Below are 19,829 nucleotides of genomic sequence, written 5' to 3'. Positions count from 1 at the left end.
CTCAAATAGGTCAGAAACAGGATCAGACTGGCTTATAAGGGCAGTTGGGCAGTGCCCGAAGGGCTGGTGTTACAAGTGAGTGTGTGGGCCATATTTTGGGCTGTTTTATGGTGTCTTGGGGTGGTTTTTATTGTTGATTTCCCTGATATTATCACAAATATTGCCTGCCCCAAGCACATACCTTTCAAAATACCTATACAGCTTGTCTTTACAAGTTCAGAACTGCCCCAATTTACAAAATGTGCTATAGTTATCTGATTTACTAATGGGGATGAGGGGGCACGCCATCAGAAATCTTCCCACAGTTATATCTTTAGTCATAACCAGCCCTACATATTCATTGAGTCAAAATAGGTGCAGGTAATCAGTGAATATGATACCCTCTTTCTCTTTGTGTTCTAAACTTTGACTTCCATTAATGATAGCCTTTGATCTAAGGCTGGAGTTTTAAAAGATTTTTAGTAACGGGGATTGAAACGTTAGAGTGCTGGTTGGAGTGTGATTTCACTGCCCTCCAATAGGATTTGGATTATTATATGAAGGCTGAAAAAAGCATAAATAGTTGTTTGGATGGGATCAAAGCCACTTTGTCTCAGGATAACTAAATGTATTTTGTGTCAGTAAATGTTTTTCGAAAGATTAGGCTTTAGCCAAATATTCAATGCAAAGTAGTTTTCTCAGTGGTTATGGGTAAATGCATAATCCATTTGTTAGTTCTATATTTCAAATTATTGAATGGGACAGTCTATCGCCTGCCAGTTCTTCTCGAATCTCTTTTCTTCTTTCTGCAACATTTTCCCAGAGAAGCCACTGTCAATAGTATTTATTTCGTGGCTTAGGCAATTTTTAATGAAGCAGAACATCAAATGGATTTGCCAACATAGGCCCGATTCACAAAGGCCTCCGCACTTGGGTGGTGGGGCCCGCACTCGTGGTGGGACCTTCGCAATGAGTAACTGCAAGTTGGATGTCTTGTCACAACTGCGGGGCACAACACCACACCGGCGGAAGAACTTTGTTAATCGGGCCGAAAGAGTTTAAAGTTGGATTAGGAAGACGAGTGGATTTGCTCAGTGATAGACTAACAAATGTCTATTCTAAAGACGTACACAACATTCAGCATTCAGCATGCAAACACAGCTTTCAAGATAACAAAATATGGAGTTGGGCAGGTTCTAAAAGTGATGCTACATGGCTGATACACATGCATTCAAATAAATGTAAAGTGGTGGGAACAACTCTGACTAGACCTATGGGCAAGCTGTGCTGTGCCCAGTGTTATGCCTCACTAATGCTGCTTGAATGAAGCCTGCACTGTAGTGTAGCTCTATGTTGACCGAGCAACACATGTAACTTCCAATGGGTTAGTGCAGACACCATTGGTGGGTTACATGTTACAATAGGAGTAGAATTATCACCATGCACGTGAAGAGAGGGCCTCGGTCTTCATACAAAAAGGTGATGTTACCAAGTGTGTGATAAGTAAAGCAAAAAAAGATAACTTACTTTGAGGTTTTAGTTCATGAAGAGGTTTTTTCTCTAGAAAAAAGAGCAAGAAAGAGAGAGAGCAAGAAAGAGTTTGAACAAGAGAGAAAGACAGAAAGAAATGTACTTCATATAGGAACAGTAGTTGGAGTCTGTCAGTTTTATCCCAATTAAGTACCACAATTCTAATATGAGGTTGGTCTTTTTTTTTGCCTATGCCCAAGATACACAATCCACAGCGCTTCAAGGCACTTCTCATCCGACACTAAAATTACAAACCCTCTTCTGGTTCAGTTATTGGTTTGTATGTCCTGGTTTTTAAAAATGGAAGACAAAAGTTGGCTGGAGGAACGTTTTTTAAGAAAGCAGGTGTTAATCAGAATCATCCATACATTTTCCTCTCTAAAAAGCTTGATTACAGACATGTCTTTAGTGAAACAAAGAAATTGAGCGTGGCTGAGCCTGAATGGCAGTGTTGTACTTATCTGTGTAGAGACCGTTTCTATGCGGCATGCAAAATTGATCTACAGTAGTACTAGAAATGCAAAATGGGAAAACTGATTTCACGGAAGTTGAAGAGAGGTTGAATTTCATTCAACCTACCTTCTTCATGATGAAAACTTCCTACCCCTGGATCTTAGAAATGGTAAAGTCCTCCTTCTCTAGTGGATCCTAACATGGTACATTCCTATATCAGGTGCTCAGACAGGGTATGTTTCACAAAGTGTGCTCAGATATATTGTATTTGTCCAACTGGAATATACCCCCTTCTTCCAACATAGTTTACTATTTGCAAATGGATGCGAGACATGGGATGATGTCTCACTAACTGAGGGGCCAACATGGCATGATCTGCCTCAGGAGGATTAAAAACTACTTGTTCTGACAACTGGAGTGCAGCCATGGTGCTCATTGCTGTGTTTCTCACATGCACTGTTATTCGAGATGGGATTTAGGTAAAGCCAATACCTTCAAATTGAATCCCGGCATAGTGCACCTCTAACTGGGGTCCCTGTATGGTTGTTTCTCCAAGGGGAGATCAAACATGGTATATTCCAGCAAGCAGAGTAATCATAGGACAACATTGTCTTGATAGATTCTAGATTTGTCATATTCCTCTAATGGGACACAGCTTTGGCATTATCTGTTGAGGAGGGAACGCCAGGTATCTATTCCTGCAATGGAGGAACCAATGGAATAAGGTTATCTATCTCTACCACTCTATCTCATACTAAACTCCCTTCCAAATAGGGAATAGATGTGGTCTAGCCCTCTAATTGGGGTATAAGCAGGAACTACATCTATAAATAATATCAATCAATGTTATTGTTTTTCACCTGACATGAAGAATAGTATAGTCCTTCAAATGAGAATGAATATGTCATCTTCCTTCAACTAAAGCTCTTGTAAAGAGTAACAGACTATGGAGACTCCCAAAAGTGGGACACAGGGATCACGATTGGATTGGGAAGGATGGAAAGTTGGGCATTGGCCGATGGGCTGGCACTTAAGTGTCACTTGTGGGCTGGTGTTTTTTAAGCCCTCTGTCACTCAGCACAGCCTTGTTATCTTCGCCAGGCCCCAGGCCAGGCCGCTGTATTGTAAGGCAGGCTGACTGTCAGGGCAGGGACTTGTGCCACTAGACCTGCCGTCATAGACCTCAGCTTAGCCCCTGTGGGGCTGCATAGACTCCCAAAAGCATTCTTCCTTCTCCCCTGCCGGGTTGTCAACCAGACGTAGGGATGGAAACAGTACAGCAGCCTCACCAGGGGGTTCAGTGTCAGGTGATATAGCAGTTGGGCCATCTTGACATCAGCACCTATTACCCCTCCCCCAGCAACTCCGAGAGCTGCCCAGGAGCTTTGTTCAGTGCTTCCTTCCACCTCTGCCAGGCTATAGCCCTGAGGTTATAGTGGGCTGGGAAGGGGATTAGTGGGAAGCGTTCACCCTGGGGGCCAGTTGTTGCTCTGGCTGTAGGGTCATTCTCACCTCGCCTCCATTGGGTTCGGCCCAGCCCAAAAGCACTGTCTTTCCCCTGGCCATAGCCCCGCCCCCACTGGGCCATTACAACAGATTCAGGCATTGGTGGGCGGGGAGGGAGAGATTATCTGTATCTTTGCTGGGGGCCAGCTGTTGTCACCTCAGCCCCATTATCTTTCTGAGCTATAAGTATAAGGTGGGTGGGGGGGGGGGCTGGTGTGTTTTTATAGTCCTAGTTGTGAGGCTACGTTGGAACTCTGGAACTATATTGGAGTCCCGGAATTTGCTTAGCATCCTGTGATTCTGGACAAATCACTTAAACTCCTAAGGCTGAAAAATAAAAATAAATGTGATCTCCTCTAACACAACTGGTGCTCATGTAAATAGGACCAATGTCCTCAGGACCAGTTCACACTATATAAAACTACAAAAACATTCTTAAACGTTATCGGCCATTGCTCATGTTTAACAATTCTGCAAACGCCAGAGCTTGATAATTAAAGACATATCTTTATATATGATAAAAACCTTATTTCTTTTTAACAAGGCTTTTCTGGCGTTATTCATTTGACGATCAGTCATGGATCATTAAAGCAGCTTTAGAAATTAATGTAAAGTACATTTGCCGTACGTTTACAATACATATTGATTAAGGGGGAAAAACCGGATTGGGCTTATTTTTTTAATTTTCATACTGGCCAGGATATTAAACAACCCATCAGATCAGGTATTGTGGCCCATTATAGTTTACCTTGCCCGCCTGGCCAAAACTCAGTGCTTCTAGTTTTTACCCATGGTAATGGCTCTGTAAGATATCAAATGTTAAAATTACCAAACATTTCTATAACAACAGGGAGAGGTGTGGCCCAGTGGCCAGGGCAGCTGACTCCGGAGTGTGGGGCTCACGGTTCGACTCCCAGCACTGTAGGCAGATCAGCTCCGCAGCATGTGACTCTGGGCAATAGCTCACTTAATCTCCTGGACTTTCCCAAGCACCTAGAGACCATTAAGGGTGATTAGTTAGCGCTTTACAAATATCAGGTTTATTTATTTATAGACATGTGTCCAATGAGACCAATCAATTGGTGTATCATGAAAGGGCACGATCCGGGAATGTGGAACACTTTTAAGGAGTGCCCAAGCCAAATTGTGATCTCAATTTGATCCTGAGGGAGATCATATGCTTCTCTAAAGGGTTTCCTGGCACAATTCTATTTTCCAGTTAAGGTGAAGACATATTTCTTTCCCCCAGCTGAAAATCAGATATGTTCCTCTGTCACGGACTGATACATGATTGATTTTTTTTACCTGTATCGCTGACATAATAATCCGTCTATAAGTAACACAGATGTTATTATTTCCAAACACGTCCTACCGTCATTTAAAGTAGGGTGCCTGTAGAAACCAAAGCTAGTTCATTCCAGCCTCGCTCTAGCAGGTAAGAGTTTTGCTTGAAAATAAGTTTCTTTTTATCTGTACAGTTACATTTACAACACGAAAAAGGCATCCGTGTAAAGAAATGTCACCGTTCAAAAAATCCCCGAAACTCGGGCAAATTAACCGCAGCTTTACTGATCAAATTCACTTTGAAGCTTTGCTGATTTAATTGCTAATCTTTGAAGCAGTGCAGCAAATCGTTAGTGGGAAGGAAAGAAATTAAGAGCTAACAGCATTTTGGTTTTACAATATGTTCTTCCGGGAAGGCTGGACCATGTCAAGAAGTGCTTCAAATGCAAGCTGAGCCAACGATTTCTTTCTCTGCCAACGCAGTGCTTCTGGAAAACAGCCAGACAGCAATTACAAATGTTTGGAAATAGGCAAAGATCTTGTCAAGAAATTCAACTTTTCCTAATTCATCAACTTCTTCTGATCAAAGAGTTTGCATTTCATTCATTGATGTGCTAGTTGAAAATGCAAAGGAAGCAATAAATCGTTTGCCCGATGCATTACAATGAATGAGATTTTATAATTATTCCTATTTGAAAAGCGCAAACATATCACCCCTTAAGGTTTCAAGGTGCTGAAGGCCGTCGGAGAGACATAGGGGCAGATTTATATTGGACTTGCGCCACGTTTGCGTGACGCAACGGAGGCGTAAACGTGGCGCATCCCTGCGACCCATTTACAACGTGACACATCTAGGCAGATGCGTCACGTTGTAAAGCTCTGCGCCACATGTGGGCATTCCGGCGCAGGGTGGGCGTTTCCGGGGCAGGTGCACCTCGCAAAAGTGGCTGAGTGAAATCTACAAGATTTCACTCAGTCACTTTTAGGCCAATGCTGCGTCAAAACCCTGCGCCTGCTTGAAGCAGGCGTAAGGCTTGACGCAGCATGGATGCGCCAGTTATTGTAAATCTGCCCCTAAGTGAGCTGTTGCCTAGAGTCACATGGTGCTGAGCTGAGCAGGGATGCTGCCGGCAATCGAACCACGAGCCCGAGCTCAGGAGTCAGCCGTTTAAGTCACTGCGCCACACCTCCCCAGATGATTAATCAGAATGTGCAGGTAAAGTAGTTCTCTTTCCATCCTCTTCTCAACAGTGAGTGACACAACACATGTGAATTGGATGCAGGGTTATGGATGTCTTGTGTCAGTAGTCTCACTGTGTTTTTAGCAACAAGATATAGCCAAGTCAGCTTTTCTTGAAGGCCAACACCCCAGGAAGTGAGGGGTCAGTCTGTCCACATATACCCTAGTAGAACTGTTTCACTTCTTATGGGTCCTTTTCGTACTTGAAAGAGGAATTCTTCTACCTTTAACCTGGTGTACAGGAACCCACATGCTGCAGGTATATATTGGCCGGTCAGGTAAAACCTGCATCAGTATTATTTAGATCAGTGCCTTCTATGGCACTTGGGTAGAGAGTGGTAGTCAAGGAAAGGCAGGGTGCGAGAGAGAGAAAGAGATAGATAGCTAGACAGACAGACAGACAGACAGACAGACAAATAGATGGGTTCTTTATTTTATTTCCATTAACCAAGGACAATGTTCCCTCGCATTCTTTCCCTGTGAGCAACAATGAAGGATCTCTGTGACTATGGCGAAGGCCACTTGCGGTAAAGATGTGATAAATCACTATGCAAGTGAGCCTGCACCACCCTCATGTTACATGCCCCATCCTCCCTCCTCCTGCTATCCGTTATAGAATGGATGACATTGCAGTGCATGCTTTACCATGCATATATTTACCATACATGTGCCTTTCCCACGCAAGGTAAGTATAGTCAAGATAAGTTAAACCACCACTTATCTATCTATAACATTTTAAATAAACTAAACTCACATTTTTTGTATCCTATTTTTTGTATCTTTATTAGATGGCCCCTCTTTTTAAATTACCAATACCACCACATTCCCTTACCCACCTCTAAGCCCTAAAATACCCTTAAAATGCTATGCCACAACTCACCTCATACCCTAAAAATACCTTCACCACCCTAAGCCCCTACCCACCCCAACACCTGAAAATACCCTTACCACCCTGTGCCATTACCCACCCTGTGCCCCTAAGATATACACACACACACACACACTTAAACATATATATGTATTAAAAAATGTTTTTTAATAGAAATCAGGTCCTAACTATAACTAACTACTGGTGAAAGCTAGTAGGATATATATATATATATATATATATATATATATATATATATATATATATATATATATATATATATATATATATATATATATATATATACACAAAAACATGTTAACTGCACTTACCTTGCATGATAAAAGCATGTACATGGTAAAGGCGTTTACATGGTAAAGACATGAGTTGGAAATGCATGCGGGGTAAATGATGCATGGTAAAGGCTGCTTCCCTCTTTTATGTTGATGACCCGCAACCTCCTCGATTCTGCCTGCCACCTATAACCTCCTGTCCATCACACAAACATTAAACAAAGCCATACAGCACTCGCATACCCGAGAGCTATTTGACTTTGACAATGCTTATTTAGACATTTTGTACTGTTGGTGGGGCTGCTATGCAGCATTGCTTAGAGACAAAAAAAACCTGTGACTGGGTCAACACTGGTAGCGTCATAGCACTTTTTTTCTTTACTTTAAGCTTGCACTGCTGTGCGACGTCTAATAAAACATTGATAAAGCCAGTAGACCTCACATAGGCAAAACCTAATGACTTAGACAATGCTTGTCATTTTAACAATGCATACACTGGCTGTTTCGAACTGGGTAGCAAGGGGTCTCCTGTTAACAAATGAGATAGCTAAAACAGTGGGCCACATTTACAAATAGGGCAGTTTTGAAAGACATGCTGTATCAATGATTTGCAAGACTGCATGCATTTGTGTATACTGCAGGCAGTGCTCCTGATAATATCAGGCGAATCAACAGTAAAAATAATCCCACCAGCCCATTATACAGGACAAACAGTAAAACAAAATGGCCTGTAAGACCAGCCTGACTGCCCTCTAGACTATTGAACCTATGTGGGTCCCCTGCAGCTTGTTGGCATGTTAATGCATGGAACACCTTGTCAAGACCTTTCAAGCAAACGGGAAAATAAAATGGACTTGTCAATGTGTTAAGTGCATTCACTGGCGTAACACTGGCCCCCAAAGGGGGGGGGCAAGCTCCAGGGGGCTCCTCAGCACATTATTCTGGCGGGAGAGCTTATGATTGAGTCCAGAGGCGACCCCTTTAGGTGCTCTGCGGGGGCCCCCCTCAAGTTTTGCTACGCCAGTGAGTGCATTGGCATATAAATATAGGAGTTGCCTGGTCACCCTGTCACCCTGAGGGGTCCTATCAAAATACTTATGGGATCCCAGCAGGGTCACTTCTCAACTGCATTCTTTTCTAGAGAAAGCTTCCTTCCAGGCCACTGCATTCTTTCCGAACGAGCAGCCGGGAGAGTCTTTCCCTTGGTGCTTGGAAATGCCATGCACGTGTTGGCAGAGGCACCGGGTGCTGTGAAAGTGTAGGGTGTGCACGCGTTCACACGTGCACCTACAGGGAACACAGCCAAGGACATTTGCTCCTAAATCTGAGGTGAAATGTGATTTAAATGGATCGGGAGGGGTGGGGTTGCTTTTGTGGTCAGATTCTTATAAATCGCCAGTAAAAAAGAGAGAAACTAGGGGGCATATTATCAAGGGGGTTTATGTCCGCTTTTTTGGCTTTAAAAGCCAAGAAAGCGGAGATAAAATTATCTCCCTATTACCTACCTGTCGCTAACACCAGTTAGCGACAGCTAGTAGGAGATAGCGACCATCTTGGGCCCCACTTTGCATGTCAGTGATATTTATCACTAATGACATGCAAAGTGGGCGTGCCAAGATGTTAGCGACTGGAAACAGTCGCTAACATCGCTATCTCCTATTACCAATTTATGGAGATATTCGCGCTAAACGCGAACATCTCCAAAAGCTAACACCTGCCCTGAGCAGTTCTTAGCCATGTTATCCAATGGGAGGTGGATAACATGGCTAAGAGCATTAGCTCGGTAATGCATGAATATTGCTGACTTTTCAGCGATATTAATGCATTGCGGCCGATTTTTATCGCATTTGCGATAAACGTTGGTAATACCAAGGTTTATCTGCAATAAAAATCGCCGCAGCTCAGCCGTAATTTATTGTCTCTAACCAAGCAATAGCGATAATTATCGCTATTGCTTGGTAATATGCCCCTAGGTTTTTAAGTCCAATTGTGATCCACACGTAGAAATAATCCAAATGGAATGTCACACGAGACCAGTTGATTCAGATGGAACAACTGGCTGTAGTGTCTGGCCAGAGTACTCCCAAATGCCCTACCTCAGCAGCCAATCAGTGCACCCCATTACATCTAAAGAGCCTTTGTGCAGAATTAAATACTACTGGCTATGAACCTGATTTTCAGGAGAATGCCTGGAGTAATACCAAAGTAAACCACACCTACTGAAAGCAAAATCTTTTTTATTAGCCCTAAAGATCCATTGGAACAAAACCTATACATGTTTTTTGACTAACAAGCAATCAATTACATTCTGTTCTACTTAAAGCATTCTACCTTTTTCTTTCTTTATTCCAGGCTTGGTGTCTAGTTTTGGCAAGAATTCATCAGGAGGACCACATATGTCCAGACTGATATCCCCTATACTGTGATTTTATAGACAGCTTCATCAAAATACGCATTGGCTAAGCCAATAGTTCTGGCATTGTTGAAGAAAAAAGTATAAAAAGTAAAAAATGAAGCCATTTAAAGGTGCCATGTATATTACTGCAAAAAACTGATAAGTAAACAAATAACTCATCACAAAATCGAATGAAAAAAACATCAAATAAAAGTAGAATTGATTGTAGAGATTGGCCTACCAGCTATGGAATAGAAGGGGACTACTTTTTAGATGGATGCGCACATATGCATAATTCTGAGACTCACAGTGAAGAAAGTCATTGACTGAAGTGGGCTGACCCAATTACCACATTCTGAAGTAGGGAAGGAGGGAAAGTGAATGACACTTCAACAGACTAAAGGATGAAGAGGGCAGACCGAAAGCCCCTCCTATGTATATATTTTATTATGATTTGTTTGGAAAACATGAGACAAATTAAACATCTACAGATATCCCTATGCTAGGCCAACAAATATACCGAAGCAGTCCTTCCATACAGCTGTGACACCTTTACCAAAGGTTCGTTCCAAAGGTCATGCAGGTGATGTGATCTTCGGACAGTGAGGCTAAAACACCAATAAATCAACAATCATGACTTACAGTCTGAGTTACTCGCTGGTAAATTTGGGATACTCCATAATGGAACATTGGTAGACTGCATCAAAATCAACAAGCATTGACAAAGTCTATTAAGGTCTGTGTTCAAGCTGTTCGTGATGTAGGTGGATGGCACAATAACTACTGTCACTGTTCCCCTGGTGCAATCAGGGGTGTGGAGTGGTGTGGTTCACTGGTTAGAGGCGGCAGACCCGGGAGCAGAGAAGGGCCCGGGACCAGGGTTCAATTCCCGACGCGGCAGGGTGGTGGACCAGGGTCAGCGGACTCGATAATTCTCGCATCGGTGCCTACTCTAACCAGGGATCACACTCGGCAAATCTGGGCATTAGCTTGCCTCATCTCTACAATGGCCCCCCACATACGCCGGGGATGCCTGGTTTCACCTTGGAGATACCCAGTAAGGACCATCTCACAGGCATAGCCAGGATGGGTTCCCCAGTGGTCTACAGCGCCACGACGCCTCAGGGCAGCAGTGCACTTTACAAGACACATACATTTACATGTACATTCAGACACACTGCATACAGTAAACAGTGCACTACGTGAATGTGCTCGCCACAGAGAGGCATAATTGAATTATGGGCTTCAAGCCACCAGATGAACAAATTCTAAACAATGTACTTTTTGTGTTAAGTTCTAAGTGCAGTGAGACAGGCTGTATGTACTGTGCTTGCAGGATTGTGTGCTTGGTGCAGCGCGAAAGCAGATTATAAGTGCTACTCTATCTTTAGAATGCGCAGATTGCATGGCCAGACATACAACAAAGTGCAAATACTGCATTATGTATGTCTTGGGCTTAGTGCTAACAGGCCGACTTCAAACTCTCCGCTAAGTGCTTCATTTGCTCAGTCAAGCCAGAAAATGTGGCAGACGGCCCGTCTGGCGTATTACTGGTCACACAGGCTATAACGCACTTGTAATATTGCAGATTGGATATATAACGCATTTTTTATGTTTTGATGGAGTATCCCATTCACCAAACTCTAATTAGCACCATCAATATTAACACAGAAATTAATGCTTTTTTTGTATTTCTTTTTTTTAGCTTTATATAGCGCAAACTCGACCGGAGATATCAGGTATCAGAGCGCTTTACATGAGCACCAGTTTCGATACAGACAGACATATTCATTTTTGTTAGGCAAGGGAAGATTAAGTGATTTGCCCAGAATCACAGGATGTTGAGCATGGTTGCAGAGACTCAAACCTGGTTCCCCAGCTTTGAGGGCGACCGCTCTATCCGGGAGGCTAGATCCTCTCCCCGCCAATCACTTTAAGCGATTGGTGAAGGAAGACCCTTAAAAAAGGTTTGAAGGCTGCCTCCAAAGATGCCTCGGATGGGGAGTGTTGGTTCCATCTAACAGAAGGCGTCCTTTTCATTACTCTGGCCCACATTACGAGTTCATCGCTAAATTTCGTTCCCTGTGCAAACATCTGTTCATACAGAGATCGGAAATGCAAACTGATTGATAATTATCCAACCCATTCAATTTTCCCCTGATAAATTCGGCCATGTCAAACCTGCTAAAACTTTCAGGTGAAAAAAGCCCCAAAAAATGGAAAAACATGCAAAATTTGGTGTGTTTAAAAACAAAACGATTCTACATATTATACTTTGTTTCCCCTTTGAAACTTCAGAATAGGAGGTTTTTACCACATGTGGTAAATACCTTACCCTATTTCGACAACTGGCAATGAAGGCCTTTGTTTCCTAACAGATCTTGCTACTTCCAAGGCTCCATAATGTAAGGCCAGTCAGGATAAAAATCAACAGATTTTGCCACCCTATAAGGTGTACTTATGGTTGTTTACCTCAAACAATGTACAACATTCATGTGCAATAACGATGTGTCATGCTTCTTATGAGATTCCAAGTTACCTGCATGTCTTGTGTGAATGCCTCACACAAGTTCTGCCTTTTTCCTTGCAATCTGGCACTAAAAGCTTTGCTTTACCCAGTATTTTATCCATTATTGATTTCACCACAAGCTCGAGGTATTAATCTTCGATTGCACCATAGAATACATGGAGTAGGCATTTGATTTTCTAGCCTGTCAAAAGAACTAGTGCAAGAATTGCTGGATTTCCAGACAAAATGCTTATTTGAAATGTAGGTTTTTCCCATCCCTTATGAAACCCAAGGTTTTAGCCCATTTTCTGACATCTGGAATCCTGCCCTGGTAACAAGAGCGTCCTTAGGCCATTTTGTTTTACAATGTAGCACTCTTGTCTCTTTTTTCTATTGTGGAACCGTAAGGTAGCTGTTGGCAGTGCCCTTAAAGTAGCACTGGTGCCAACTGCTTAAATTGAGCCGGTGGTTTCCGGTGCTTGGCACCCGCACTCAATTGTCAACACCAACACTAATGACAGCTGCCACATGGTGGAGCTGTTTGTATAACTTAGAGATGAACAGAACAGCAATTGTTTATTCATTCATTAAAAACAACTAATATCTGCTGCCCAGGCCAATTTTGTAGATTTGGGGGCCTGGAATAGTCTGAACTGTCACACTTGGAGCAGTGTGCTGGGTAGTATTTGGGTAGGTACTCCAGTAGGCGAAGCTGGCAGTGGCATTGGGTGGAGCAAGTTGCAGAGGCCTCCTGGCCAGAGCCCTGTTACAAATTAAGCACTGCATTGACCGTGCCTATAACTCACAATCCTACCTAGTTCCTCACCTCAGAGGAACGAGAACCGTGTTTGCCAGCGTGCTGGTAAACAGCTAAATAGAACACAGGTTATCACATTAAAGAATGGAGTACTGGGAATGCAGCTGTTCCTTTAAGGATTCTTGAAGGGCAGGAAGGGGGACAATATGGAAACGCGGCACTGATGATTAGGGTCTGGTAGGTTTATGAGTGGCTATACTTAGAACACTATTAATATCCCAGCCTCTCTGCTCCTGTAGCAGCTTCACTACCTTCATGCCAAGCATCAACATTAATAATTGTCAACACTCTGCAGCCTGGACTCCTTCCCTTCCTATTGGGCGAGATGACACTGCATGTTAATGCAAACAGTGTGCCACTTGCAAATTCATTACAAGCATTTGTCTTGGGTCTAAGCTGGCGTGGTCCAGCTGCAGCACGACAAATGGCAACTAATTGACTCAAGCCCTCAGCGGATTACTTGTTCACTTGCTCATGCTTTGAAAGGCTCCTCTCAGCTACCTCTGACAGACATCCATACAATACTGATACATATCCTTCGGCACACAACAGGCACAGCAGTCATTCATTCACTCGTTCATCCACCAGCAGCATAATCTCATGAAAGCTGAGAGCCAAACAGGAAGGGATCTACATCCTGCCTGATGGGACATGCACAATGCAAGCCTGAGCCTGACCAGGCCTGGAGCTCCTGGAGTTTTCTCGGGCAACCGTCTTCGCGGCACAGGTTGAGCATTTCTGTTCTCATAGCCAAGACAGCTTATACTGTAATGTCGGATCTGGTGGCTTAGTGGACTATTGCGTCTATTGTAGGGTCCTGTGTTTGACCTCATGGTCACAGGCTCAAATCTCAGAGGGTAATCTACCACTGTGTAAAATGGTTTGATTCCCTATTGGACACCCGGAGTCACGTGTCTGAGCATATTTAAACTCGACATGTGATTTTCACAGGTGAAACACTTTTCCAACGGTCCCGTATTGATGTCAGCGGTTATCACGCTCAGCGTCCGTGAATTCACGGTAAGAACTTGCTGTAAGACTCTTAAATAACTGTACTAGATCTCCCGAAATAGTGTAGTATACATTTACTAAAGAGCAGCTTTTATTTCTGCCTATTTTTCCTTTCGTGGTTAGCTTTGTGCCAATGAAAGCCTTGAAAGACAAACCGGTGAATAACAAAACCGCCAAAACTCAGTCGATGGCTCCGAAACGCTAGCAGTTTATTGGATGCAGCGCTCTTCTATACACGGTGAGCACACTTAGGGTATCCTCGCATGATTGTTCGTTATACGTAGTCCCTTTTAATGTGGTCTTTTGAATTAACTAAAAGCCTGTATCCTTTCAAATTTCCCTGTAGTAACTGGCTACAAAGAATCCGAAATAATAAGCATATAGTGGGATCGTGCATCGATAATTTTAACTACCTGTTATCCGTCAAAGAAATTATCCTGAAACATAATCATGGTAAGATATGGTGATATTAGTTGTTACATACTATTAAGTATAGAGCACCCCGAAAAACGTTGAATTGCCTTAAGGCTGATCTGTAGTTTTCTGATATTATCTAGAAGTTCAATGGAAACTGAGAAACCGAGAAGCCAGGAGTGAACCAAATCCTGTAGTTTCATTCGCTGATAAGCCGTCTTTACAAACATACTCATATATTCTAAGTTCGGCTTCTGCTTCTATGATTTAGAGGTAAGCCTGAACGTACAATGTGTTTAACACTCATTAGCACTTGTTTTGATCCATCTTCTGGATATTCGTACATTAAGAGAGTTTTTTAACATTGGAAACCCTTTCTCCATGGATATTAGGCCATATTGGCTTGCTGGGGATTTGTTATTTTCGTATCTTATTCTGCACAATGTTCTTTTTAGATAAATGTTCACCGTCAGCCCATTTTGGTTAGACTTGTTATCTTAGGTGAAAACCTTAAACCTTAGAGATAGGAAAAGATACCTGGCTTGAATCATGTGATCACTGATTGTGAACATTAGTTGGTTTTATTTTAATTTTGTGAGTTATTACTTGGTAATAACTGTTTCCTTAGTTTCTCTCTTATATGGAACAGGGAGTTACTACAACTGCTCAGATACATGTATCCAAATCTGTAACTTGTTTCGCAAATGATATATTGCCCAAAATGTGTAGGGAGGTTCTATTGCACTAGTATGTATATAGTTGGAAGAAATTATTGTATAAAATGTATTGTGTTTTTTTTTATGCATGTGCAGATAGATATTATCGTTAATGTATATTTTTCTATGTCTTTTGTCATTAGGTGTCTTTTAAAATTATTCTTGTGGCTCCTGAAGAAGGCGTTGCTTTGAACGCCGAAACGCGCGTCGAATATTAATTGCCACCTGTTTTGTGTAATTTTTAACTACTGTATATTGTATCATGGTTTAGGATACATTTCTTGTTATGTGACGATTTTATGAACTAGATTGTATTGTATGTAAATGTCATATTGATTTAATCTTTTTGTGTGATTCTGTTGTTTTTAAACTTGTTATATTAATTAAAAGTGAGATATAATTTTTTAATATATTTGGTTGAATTTCTTCCTTTTGTGCAATTACCTTCCCTTTGCTTCTTTTATTTTGTACACGTGATCAAATCTCAGAGGGTCCATTCAGCCTTTCATCTTTCTGAGGTCAAAGAAATGAGTACCATTTAGTTGGGTAACATTAAACATCTGTTATTCAGTGCCAAGTCGCCCACAGGTGAACGTGCGCTTTACAAATGCACATGCTGTGTTATGTTATGTCCCTTGTTGGAGTCCATCTCTAGGCCCCATCAGTTTCCCCTTCAGATGGTCTGCCTGTTGGTCATCTAGGCAGGTGAATGGATGGGAGAATGGTAGTTGGTGGAGGTTTGAGTGCAGAAGCTATTGAGGGGGTGTCAGTATCCTACTCCATTGGTGTTGTCCTGGATCTGGGACTTTTGTATGTCTACTGATCTTCCAAGATACCCTAAAGTTCAATCTCACTGCATTCCCCTTTGCACATATATGCAACCCCCCCAACGTATTCTCTTTGTCTCTCTCATGTCCCTTTCAATCCCACTCTGCCTTCCCTGTTCCCTCTCTCTTCATCTTCTCTGCCTTTTCCTTTTTACTCTCTCCCAGATATCTGCCTCGACTTCTTGTTGTCTGTTAGGCCTTGATTCCTGTCACATGATCTATCTTCATTTACCTTTTTCCTCCCTGCCTCATGCCCTTCTTCAGAGCTTGGGAAACAATTTCCTGCTTCTAAGACTCATGCCTGACCTCTTCTGCTCAAATGATTTCCCAAATGTCAAGATGCCATAGTTTTTTTTTTCCTTCCAGCCACTAACTCTATCTCAACCGTAGTTGGATTAGTGCTTTTGATGAAGTTCTATCTATCCAACCTCCTCTCTCAAGACTCATCTCTCATCCCTTCACTCTTGAGCTCTTTATTCTTCCCACCTCAGGGCTTGAAAGCATCATCAGGGCTTCATTAGGAAATTTACAGTCAAACATAATACCATACCATACAGTATTGTACCATACCATATCATATCATATTGTACCAGACCATACAATATAACACCATACCTTTCGATACCATGCTATACCAAACCTTTCTGCAACACACATACCATACCATACCATACCTTTCCATACCATTCCATGCCGTACCGTACCATATCATATCATACCTTCCATACCGTATCATACAATACTGTACAGTACCATATCATACCATACCATTCCATGACATATCATACCATACCATACCATGATATACCATACCTTTCCATACTATACTTTCCATACCGAACCGTGCCATACCATACCAAACCATATATCATACCATACAATACCATACCACATCATACCATACCATTCCATACCATACCATAACATACCATGCCATACTATACCATACCTTTCTATACCATACCATAACTTTGCATACTGTACAATTAACCCTGGGTGGAATACTATGCTCCGTTCGCACAGTTTGCATAGTTGTCTGCACTCCGTGGAACACACGGAGTTCCCAAAAACTCTGCTCCGCTAAGCGGAGAAGAGTTTTTTCTTCGCTCGCGCTCATCAACGGGCAGGCTGGCGAGCGCAAGCGAGGAAAATCCGCCTCCCGGTGATTTTTCCTTGCTTGCTCTCGCCACATTCTAGTTGACGAGCATGAGCAAGGAAAATGAACCTACTGGCGAGATTTCTTAACGCAGGTGGTCGGATTGCTAAATATGAGTGGCCGCGGCAGGTCGCAGTCACTCCGGTTGAAAAGCCTTCCGTTCGCTTTGAGAAAGCTGCCGCTCGAGTAGAAAAACTACTCAAGCAGCAGAAAGGAAGCTGCACCCTCTTGCACTGCACATGGTGTAGTTTGTGATGATTTTACAGCATGGGACAAACACCCGGCGCTCAAAATCACTGTGAGTAGCATAACCCTAACTCACTCCACTGCTCGTGGAACTCCGCATAGCATGGCAGAGTTTTTCTGTCACTTTGCAGAGTTCCATGTAGCGAAACTCTGCAAACTACGCCCAGGCTTACGTACAACACCATATGTCTTAGGAAAATGCCAGTCAAAAAGGGGGAGCATTCAACTAAGAAAGGGCATTGGTCCTTGGTTAAATTCCTGTTGTTAACCGTAAATCGCCCTAAAAGAGTCACACCTTTGGTGAAAAGGAAGATTTTGTATACACAAACTTGAGTTCCTGGTGTTCAAGTGCATATGTAGTGCTGTGTAGATCGTAAAAAAGTCTAAATATACCCTTACAGCTTAAGTGTCCTTTAGTCCTTCTGAGTTTGATCAAATGCGTTTCAATTAGGTAAAGGTGCATGTTCATTTAATAATGCGACTACAACGCATCCAAATTGCCTTCGCCCGACTGATCGTCAACGTCCCCCGCTGCAGCCACTACACGCCCCACCTGAGAAACCTACACTGGCTCCCCGCTGACAAGAGGATCACCTTCAAGCTCCTCACCCACGCACACAAAGCAATCCACATCGCCGGACCAGCCTACCTGAACAGCAGACTCAGCTTCCACACCCCCACCCGCCAGCTCCGCTCTGCTGGCCTTGCCCTCGCCGCTGTCCCCCGCATCCAACAAACGACATCCGGCGGCAGATCTTTCTCCTACCTCGCCGCCAAGACCTGGAACACCCTCCCTACCCACATACAGCACACCCAAGACCTACTCGCCTTCAGAAGACTCCTCAAGACCTGGCTCTTTGAGCAGTAGCTGCACCCCCCCTCCCCTCAGCGCCTTGGGACCCTGACGGATAAGTAGCGCGCTTTACAAGTACTCTGATTGATTGATTGATTGGTCACTCATAATGCTTGCCAAATGGTGCTTTTGGAAACTGAGCTAGATTTGATCCGCCTCTTGGGGAGCGCACATTTGGTACATCGCGCAAGGCTCTCTACCCCTCCACGTGCACCAGTAACACAAATTTAAGTCTCTATGCTACTCACCGATCACACCAAAAGTAAAAGGTACTCTCTGACATGTATGGGGCAAATCAGTGCTGGAAATAGAAAGAATCCTTTGGAATCTCATTATTTAGGGGTGAAGGTATGGCAGCAGAAAGGGGGTGGAGCCACAAGACCCGAACTGATGAAAAGCAGAGACAGACAACGTATACATTTTTTTTAAACTGCAGCAAAGAAATTGGCAACAACCACAAATGAAACAGTAAATCTGTACTGGCGTAATCAATTGGTGATGAACAGCCTTCATTTGAAAATATCTTATGGGGTTAAGACATGTGCTGCAGAGATCTTTGTGTGTGCTACAATTTTCAGAGCATAATAATGTTATGATAAGTTTAGTGGTAATGCATATGTTGCAGTTATCTCTATTTTGTTGAGTCATAGTTTTGACTCTTCGTAACTTAGAAGGTTAATGTGCCTGGTGCAAATCACAATGTGTAACAGGCGGATCACAGATTTATATTTTATGAAGATAGCTCAGCGGGATACTGCTTTTGTCACAGAGATTCTCTTACTGCTTGCAATTGATAGGCTACAATCATTCTAATATAGCACAGTGAGGTATGAATAAACTGGTACAAAGCAGCTGCATGCCGACTGCCTAGCAGAGACTAAGAACCTTGTTTTCTTCCTGAATGTTTCATTATTCTAATGTTGTTAAAAACTGGGTTTAATGAAGGATGAATAGTACAGACAAACCCAACTGCTGTTATAATATAGATCTTGTCTTTGTGTTTCTCCAGACCAATCACTTTTAACATTTGATGCCAGTATGGATGAGATGTGACTCATACACCTTGTAGCTGTTGTTGTCTTATGCAACATTTCCTGTACATTGACTTACACACGTCTGCGGTTAAATGTATCTTTATAATATGTGCGTAGGTTGTAAAGTGCTCTGACAACCTACATCCAGATATGTAGTTCTATTAAAAAAAAACTTGAAGTGATTATTAGTGTATTTACTCCTACAAGCAGATATATCTGTCAGTCTTACAGTGCATGCATATCTCTTAGATTCAGTGGTTGGAGAAAGTCATTAACCTGCCTCTAACTCATATTGTCTCATAAACACTTGTGAAGTGTTAAGCTGAGTGCAGTTGTTTCCTACCATTGCATTGTAATTCAAGTGTTGGGCTCCAGATAGCTTCCAGTCAGGGTACAGTGTCAGCAGAAGGAGGGCTGATGGCCCTTTAATTGAGACCTTTGCATTGGTCTCAGGGGGGAGTGAAATCAAGAATCTCCACCACCCTCTCCTCCTCATCCCCTACAGGTTGCTGCTTATATTAAATAAATAATCCACATTTGTAAAGCGCACAATCACCCGTAAGGGTCTCTAGGTGCTGGGGGCCGTCGGGAAGATTAAGCAAGCTATTGCCCAGAGTCACATGGTGCTGGGCTAATCTGCTGCCGGAGCCAGGGATTGAACCGTGATCCCCAGATTCCGGAGTCAGTCGCCCTGGCCG

At 42.8% G+C, this 19,829-nt stretch overlaps 1 protein-coding gene across 2 annotated transcripts in view; it reads right to left on the bottom strand.

Annotated features, from left to right (window-relative positions):
* Nucleotides 1-19,829, bottom strand: part of UNC5D (unc-5 netrin receptor D) — a 703,309-nt gene that overhangs the window by 331,589 nt on the left and 351,891 nt on the right. The window contains exon 7 of one of the 2 annotated variants that reach the window (XM_086943775.1): nucleotides 1,507-1,539. The exons of the other annotated variant lie outside the window; for it this stretch is intronic. Within the exon in view, the coding sequence (XP_086799901.1) occupies nucleotides 1,507-1,539 (33 nt within the window). The remainder of the gene's footprint in view (nucleotides 1-1,506; nucleotides 1,540-19,829) is intronic. 2 annotated transcript variants of the gene reach the window in all.

This window comes from Lissotriton vulgaris, chromosome 11 (genome assembly GCF_964263255.1).
Source record: "Lissotriton vulgaris chromosome 11, aLisVul1.2, whole genome shotgun sequence".
Taxonomy (NCBI): domain Eukaryota; kingdom Metazoa; phylum Chordata; class Amphibia; order Caudata; family Salamandridae; genus Lissotriton; species Lissotriton vulgaris.
Note: the sequence above shows the minus strand (reverse complement) of the source record. Positions and strands in the feature narration are given on the sequence as shown.